The sequence below is a fragment of the Mytilus californianus genome, unplaced genomic scaffold (assembly GCF_021869535.1).
Source record: "Mytilus californianus isolate M0D057914Y unplaced genomic scaffold, xbMytCali1.0.p SCAF_19, whole genome shotgun sequence".
NCBI classification, from domain to species: domain Eukaryota; kingdom Metazoa; phylum Mollusca; class Bivalvia; order Mytilida; family Mytilidae; genus Mytilus; species Mytilus californianus.
Genome location: NW_026262667.1, coordinates 271,010 through 279,919, shown reverse-complemented (window position 1 = coordinate 279,919; position 8,910 = coordinate 271,010). Strand labels below are relative to the sequence as shown.

The following is an 8,910-nucleotide window of genomic DNA, read 5'->3' as shown; positions in this document are numbered from 1 at the left end:
ATTCAATGGTAGAATTTGCAAAAATATGTACATGTTTATTTCACAGATTTTCATACGTGTTATTTCTTTAGATTTTGTTAGACAGTATTCTAGGTTTGTCAATATTATGGAGCTACCATTTGATTTTGTTAGACAGTATTCTAGGTTTGTCAATATTAGGGAGCTACCATTTGATTTTGTTAAACAGTATTCTAGGTTTGTCAATATTAGTAATACGTTGTCACTCCATCGTCAATTTTTATTTATAATTTGGTTTTTTTAAGAAATTCATTGATGTTTTTCAGCTAAAAGTTTAACATTATCAACAATAACATGAATCAACCCAATCTAGATTATTACAGTCCCTTTATCCAACAATTATTTTTGTATAAGTGCAATACCATTTAATTACTTAAGACAATGGAAAATAACTCATAAATAATGCTCGTAAGTTATACATCCAATTATGGAAATGAAGATATTTCCTATTTTTCATTTCTCAAATGGAATCTGAAAGCCTATTCCAATATGCATTTTTAGTGCATATGCAAATCGTTTTAATAAATTATTAAATATTTTTTTTTGTTTCCGTGATTGATAACCCCATGAATTATTTCATTTCCAAAGTAAACAGATAATTCCTGTCAAACTTGCACCTGCTTTCAGTCTTAATTCAGACTCATTTCTCTATAATTATTGAGCTGGATGACAGTAATTTTAATTGCTCCTCTCAACAACGGTCAATTCTAAAACAATGAAACGTCCGGTAAAACAATGACTCTATTCCGGAGATTAATCGTTAATATTTAATCTAAGAAATCAATTTTTGTGGCTAACTTATCGAAAGGAAAATCTAATAATGTACACAACGATGAAGAGACTACTATACAAAGCAATCAGTTTCTTCATTGGAAAACCAGTGGGTGTTAAATTGTTAAGTAAAAGAGAAGCAATTGATACGATTGGCTTCTTATTGAGAAGTAATGGAGCCAAGTCTGAACATGAAGTTAGATGTCCAATGCATTTTTGAAACAATATACGCACTAATAAAAACTGTTAAAAAAATTCATAATTGACAGTTTTTGTATACAAATAATCAGTAAAATACTGAAAAGTGAGATATTCCTTATTCGAACGACTGAAAACTTTATTTCCACTTCATTCATTTATTGTTTGAAAAAATATCCGAATTTCGTGTTCCTTTACATGAAGACATGATACTTCGCACTTACCGTTATGAATTTGTTAAAAATAAAAAGTACAAAGGAAAAAAAGTTCATGCTTTTTTAATTTTAAATTCCAGATTCTTAATTGTTATATCCAACAAAAAACATTTTCTGAGACAAGTATGAATTCCAAATACGGTTCTTTTCATTCCGGTTTCTCCAACATTTCACACTATGTTCAAGTGCACATTAAAATCCAAAATAAAATCCACAAAACTTTTCTAAAACCCCATATATATTTTGGCTTTGGTGGATCATTCTCCTTAGAAGGAAAAGATTATTATAAAAGACGTCTCTTCTGGAAAATAATCTTATAAAACACGAAATGTCCCTTTGGCACAAGAGCAAAACCATCTTGATTTTTCGACCTTCTAAGACGTAACCCCCGGCCCTTGAAGAAACGAGTGTTGTCTGAGCCCCGTTAGGTAAAATAACATGTTTATTTTGATAATGTTGTAAAACTATTTTTCCCTTTTTAATATTACTACTCTTAAGACTTTGGGGTATTTTAATATTTGACTTATTGGTAAATGACAAATGTGGTCAGATGGTCTTTAGACGTTTTGTAAACATTTCAAAGTGTTCAAATTTCACGCTTTTAATAGCGATGAAGGCAAAAGTATAAGTTAGAAAATTGAATATAATTATGATTTTGGTGTATAATTACCACTTTTAACTACTAAGCTGACAAAAATGTGTGAAATAGAGAGAACGTGTAATTTATTCTTCATACAATAGGAAGGAAACGTGTTCAAAGCAGCATAAAATATTCCTCGTCAGTGTATCGTTCTTATTCGGTCCGAGTCCGTCAACAGTTTATGATAAAAGGAGCACAACGGGAGAGTTGCGATTTTCCGTGTTATTTTATAGTAATTTGAGGGGAAAACAAACGTCTACAGAACTACTTGGTTCGACCCTTCTATTAATGTTATTCAAATAAACTGAAAGGATGAAGTCGTGTGGAAAATGAGTATTTAAGAATTTGGTACGGTACAGATTCACGACGGAATTAATCTTATCCTTGTTTACTTTTTGGTTTATTCTGTTATTATTTACGCCGTGTCAGTTTAATGCTATAATTTCATTATTTCTTTCGCTCTGTATTGAGTTTTGTGTGAAATTGAAAAATTATTGTAAGAATTTATAAGTTATATAATATCTTGTATTATTTACTTTAATCAGTGATACAGGTGTTATATTCTGACAAATGTTGAATAGAAATAAAACATGCGTATAGATGATGAACTGTGATATTGTATTTATATCATCCTAAACATCGGTTAACACCCCCTGATAGATAGAACTAACCACTCAACCAATCAGAACGCTCCATTCATGTGCAACAAAAAACAAACTTTAAGAATCAGATTCACATTCAATTAGAAATGTTAACGAAGTTGCGATATATGCTTTAGGACAAGACAGAAAAGTTTGCTTTTGGACATTCTCTTACGATAAAGGAGACTGGTTTCTTCACTGTGTATTGCTTCATTGCTTTAAGCACCAAGAAAGTTGATATGGAGCTGTGAAGTATCCATCGAAGCTAACTTAATTCATTGATCGGTCATTTTAGAAGTTTTTCTGGCAGCATTTTTGGTGATTTTTAACAACTACTTGGGGCAGCCATGTCATTCTTAGCGATAGAATCAAACAATCCGTGGCAGGTAGGCATTTTTATTTACCCCTCATGTATTTTTTTAATTGTCTCTTTTTTCCCTTAGCGATTAATTCTCGTAATTGTTTGTGTTTATCTACATATCATTTCTTTAAAATTATAATATACTTATTGTATTTTGTAAAACAATTATGCACAATTTGTCCGAAGGAGTTTCTAAATTATTGTAGATTTTATATACTGCTCCGTTACCTCTATAAGTACCTATTTAATAAGTATACATATTTTGCCAGTGGTTGTTTTTTTTTTATAATTATGAAAGTGTTTTCTAACATATAATAATAATTTGTTAGAATGTCCGACATCAATCTTTATTTTAACAAGGTAAATAAAATTTAATATAACCATGTTACCACCTAGAGGAACGGCAAGTGTTTTCTCTCCTGTCCAAATAAGATATATTACCTTACATATATGTACGTTCAAATATCGCGTCAAAATTTCTTGAACTTGTGACTTGTTATAAAGTCAGATACATGAGAAACTGACCCATTTTGACTTCCCTGTATGATTGTGTATCTAAAGGCTTATTCTTTAACTTTTACATACTAAAAATATATAGCCTTTTAGACATTAACTGCCGAAGTGTGCATCTGGTGAAATAAAAATTGGTACCGCTAATGTTGTTAAAATTTAACCGAGGCCTTCAATAATGTTATTTCGGCTTTCATGCATCTCCGTCTAACTATTCCATCATAGTCCTTACATAACATGCATGCAATAACAGGTTTTGTTTTTACAATATAAACCGGACAGAATCTGGAAATCTGTGTATTTACCCTAGATTAAAAGCATAAAGCAGATTAGGCGTCGATTTCAGAATTAATACAATATATCACCACTTTATCTTGCCTACGGTTCTTTTTCACTCCCTCGTGCCTGTTTGTTTGTACATTTCACAGACATAGGGATTACAAATATAATATCTAGGCATAAATACTTATCAATATTATTTTTGTTAGATGAATTCACGTGAAGTTATAATTAATTTCTTCAAAACATTTTCATTTTAATGTCTTTTGAAATATATATCACTTCAAAAAATATTAAACCTTTAATTCCTTTTAAAAATAAGACATAGATTCAGCAAGGAGTTGATTGAAACCTAATATTTAAGATGACATCGCTCAGAAATTACCATTTTTTATTAAAAGAAGACTTTTACTAATCAGATGCGATTATACTTTCATTTCTGGAAGTAATGTATTTTTAATAAGTTGATGACACAAAGTTTGATATATCTAAACATCTCGAATGAAGAGAATGAATTATTTATCATGTTTGAAGCGTTATACAAGATAATATTCAAGCACTCAATTAGCTTTCAAAGCGCACTGTTAAATACGATCATTTATATTATAAAGGATAACAGTGATTATTAATAATCATTGGATAATCTCTTTTTATCTGTCACTATTGAAGCTACCTTTGTGTACAAATTGTCGTAACATTTCACTTAACGATGGTAATTGGTCGATTTTATTTCCAATTTTACCCAAATTGAATAAAAGTGGTGTTTTATCAGGATAATCACATCTTATAAATTCTATGGATGCATCACACTCTTTTGCATACAGAAAAAAGTATCTAGTTGAATCGTCCACACAGTACAATGAAAAATTACCTAACACAACAAACTGTTGTTTTTCAACATTTGTCCCTTTTTAAATAACTAAAATATCGAATTCAGTTTATATATTTCATTCATAAATTTACTGCACGTTCAACTGAAAAAAAACAAAGGTATAAATTGAAAATTTATGTTAATATTGTAAAAAATTATGATGATTATTTTCGTTTTTAATTTTTTTCATGGATAAATAAATGGTCTGTTAAATTTATACATTAATTCAGAATAAATGTCGCAGTATTATTGAAAATAAACAGCAGATGTCTCAAAGAAATTCTGTATGGAATATCAAATATTTCATTATCTTTTTCATTTAGATACTAAATTATATTATTCTTTTGTTTTAAAATGAAATAAAATATTTTCTTGATCGGCGCTAGTTGAATTTACAAACTATCCAAATTATACGTTCTTGAAATGTCTCGGCATCAAACAAACAAAAATAATTTCATGACGCATTTTGATAAAATATTGCTTTAAAAGTTACTCATATAAAATTTGTAATCCAAACAAATCAAATTCTAACATTTATTTTAAATGAAATAAATTAAAAAGTAAAAATACCATGGCAATAAAAAATCAATTGACAAGATTAAGCATCCGTTTAATTTTGTTATTTAAAACTATTTCCACTTAAATTCAATTACATTAAGTAAACTTTTACTAAATAACTTTATTCTAAAAAGATTTTATCTGACCTCCAATTCATCGAACAGAGATTTTAAGAATCTAGTTTTTCTAGTTTTAAAAGAAACCGTGTTGATGACAGTGGTTGATAAAAATGACACTTTAAGTAGTCATAATGACATAACTTAATTTAAAATAGACATTACAAATTATTACTTATTTCTTTTGTCTTTTTTCCCGGGAGCTGTTTCCTTTTTTTATTTTTACAAATGTTCTCTATAGTAATATACACCGTCTAATTCAGTAAATTTCAACCGAATAAAATAGTTCTAATAATAAAACAAAAACTATATTTATAACATTGAAACCCGTTAAATCATGATATTGTTCTTAAAGTATATATATATATAATAATTTGAAAAAAGAAAGCAAAGTTTGATTTTTTTGTTATCACTGGAGCTTTGGAAATTCATAGCAATATATTCAATAAAACATTGATCATAAAAATATAATCCTTCAATATTTTAGATTACTAAATAATTGGAAATGAATCAGTGTATCCGTATATGAAAAAAATTATAAGTTTGTGCAAGGTTCTATATTACGCCTTGGTTTTTGTACGTTATGTTTTTTCTCTTCAAAGTTTCTGTGACTTTCTAGTTTTTGCAAGTGCATACGTTGAATCTTTCAGAACGTCATTCAAATACGGTGGCCTAACGTGTGGATAAAAATAATTTGCCATTAAAAACATATAAAACCTGCTCAGAGATTGTTTAAATCAAATGATCTGACAGAGAATGGTAGATCAAATATCAATAAATGAAACAATAATATGAAAACATCAAATTAGTTATATTATTTTGACAGATTGCGAGACTGTCACAAAACGTACGGAGGACGGTTTAATCGTCGTTAAACCTGACGGAAGACGGTTAAGCAGTCGTTCCGTTGTATCCGTCAAAGACACTAACATTAAATTCATATATCAGCATCTTTGACGAAAACGGTCATGGCTTAGATGACAACTTCATTCCACTTGTATAAAAGGAATTATGCACGTGTTATTATCGAAATGAGACTACACATCAAAAAGTAAAAATAAAAATATTTGATTAAATCACAATAAAATCACCTTCCTTCCCCGTTGTTAATTCTTTTTAATGACATTCATCAGGTTTTAATGAGAAATAAAGTAATAGATTTTTGAGTAAGATTTCTATAATTCAGCAAAGAAAGAAGTGCACATGCATGCGCACAAACCAGAAAGTAGAAATGAAATGCATGGCTAAAAGGTTTAGTTAAGTTTCGTATTATAGTAATTTGTATGTTTTTGATAATAGTTCTTGCAATGTATTATACGGTAGTTTATGATATTACTGTTTTCAATCAAAGAAAACAATTATTTAGATATTGAAAGTTCCTTTTGTTTGAAAAGGGGTGAGTTGAAATTTATCATGACCTAAAATGTTATCATCGTTCAAGTCTTTTGTGTTGGGAATCTAAATACCCTTCACGTGAAATAATACAAACTTAAAAAATCCGATGTATATTTGTTTTTATTTATGAAATGTTGATTTACATCGCTATTTCAATTACTTAGTGTAAGTTAGGCACCCTTTTCTATGAAATTTTCAAATTGTTGCAAGGAGAGACAGGTGGTTATTGAAATAGTTATTACTCGAGTGCACCACCGTCTGTATTGTCAAAAATCACCTTCTTCACTGAAGACGTACATCCCGGTTATACAAACACCACATAAGTTGCCCTACATGTGTGCATTCTCTCGTGTTTATTGGGCGTCAACTCCTGATTATACATGTATATAGTACTTAACTTCGTAAACAGACCATCTTGTTGAGTATTGATAGTCTTAAATGCGTATTCAAATACTACGCAGAGCTCCTCGGATATATTCTTGAAGCAGTATTAGCAAATACATCGCTGTCAGGATTAAGTTGAACAGTCAACGATCCATCGGTTGCTTATCAACAGTTTAAACAATATGCCATGGGGAGGGGAGTGAGAGACTTTAAATATTTATTTTAGTAATGAAAATACTGTAAATTTGAAGCATCTTTTCAGGAAAAATAATTTAAAAAAAATTTCTGCAACTATTAGAGAATTTTGTATACCATACTTTTATTTCCTTTACCTGTATAATTTGTCATTTTATCAAAGACTTGATGATGTATTAGATGTTTTAAGTCAATATGAAAAATCGTGATTCCACGACAACCGATTCATCATTGGTGTATTACTCAATAAACGGGGTAAATATTCCTAGCTGGTGCTTACAAATTATTTATCCTAATACGTATACGTTCTATAGGTGAGTATTCCCAAACTATGCAGAAAACTTTTTTGTTGTTAGGTTATGACCTTCTAATGAACTTGTTGCCCTCTAGGGTTTTTTTTCTGTTTGAAATTCAAAATTGAAATATAGCGGTTCACGAATAATTTTGCAGATCAAGAAATTTTAGCAGTGTATTATTCAATGTTGAGAGATGTAATCAGATGGACCCATTTAGAAACAAAATTCTCATAATAACCACACAGAATGTCTATGCATAAGCAAAACTGGGCATCTTTGTATTGTTCGACATGTTATTGACTTTATGTGTGTTGAGGTTGAGATAAATTGGATTGTTTATTTCTTACGATTTATTATTCTAAAAAAATATATTTGAAGAAGAATGACCTTTGATTATAGCGGACTTTTGTACTCCTTTGCATGTTCTTCACAGCTTCTTATATTTTCTAATTCCTTCGCGTCATCATTAAAACAATAGCTAATAAAACTTAAACTTAAACTATAAATGTAGTAAAACTATATTTCGACAATAAGATCTTTATGATGAAACAACTCCAATGAAGAAAAAAGCTGCATTTGCTAGAACAAGCACTAAACCAAAACCAAACCTACCAGCTGATGACTTCAAACATATAATCTATACGTCTCTTTCCCTCAAGATGTCATTCAAAAACAGAATATTAACACAAATTACCTTTATGGTCAAGGAATATGTCAGTCATTGATTTTTCAAAAGACAGTTTAAAATTCGCGTTTTCAGGCTTCTTTTTTAAGTTTTAGTAAATAGTTATGTCAAAATTGCTAAACTGTTGTCAAAGATTTACCATTAAACAATAAAACCAGTTATGTATATTGACTGGACTATATGTTTATATACTTCATGCAGTACATGGAATAACTGGAGAATAGAGAACAATATAAAAGTGACTGCTCTTGCAATTTACGAACACCTTCGATAAAGTGTTTAATTTTGTGTACCTCGGAATAACGACACTGATTATAAGTTATTTTGCATAACATTAACATAACTTATTAATATATCTGTTTTAAACTGCTACTTGAGCACCCAGTTTTTGTTTGAGTTTGTGTTGCTCAGTCTTAAGTGTTCTATGTTGTTTTTTTATCTTTTCGTCGATTTTTGGCATGGCGTTTTGAGAACTTGTGCGTTTAAATATCCCTTGGAATCTTCAGCCTCTCTTTTGATACAATTATAATTGTCAATAGTTAAATGCAAAAGAGACTTGCTACACTAATATTTGAAAGAGGTAGTATGTACATATTTTCAACTTATCGATAAGACTATCTGGAAAATATATCATACATAAAGAATTAAAATTTCTTTCCATACATCAACTTTTGAATTTTCCAAATAGTCATAAGCATGATTCGTTTTCTCGAAGTCACGAGGTTTTTCCCCTAAAAAAAGTAGGTTCAAGCACACCGGTCTACTCGACGCGGGAAT

General features: G+C 29.7%; 1 protein-coding gene across 1 annotated transcript in view; it reads left to right on the top strand.

Annotated features, from left to right (window-relative positions):
* Positions 1–2,578: 2,578 nt before the first annotated feature.
* Positions 2,579–8,910, top strand: part of LOC127727015 (transcription factor AP-2-epsilon-like) — a 32,018-nt gene continuing 25,686 nt past the window's right edge. The window contains exon 1 of the mRNA XM_052234397.1: positions 2,579–2,869. Within this exon, the coding sequence (XP_052090357.1) occupies positions 2,831–2,869 (39 nt within the window). The 5' untranslated portion in view covers positions 2,579–2,830. The remainder of the gene's footprint in view (positions 2,870–8,910) is intronic.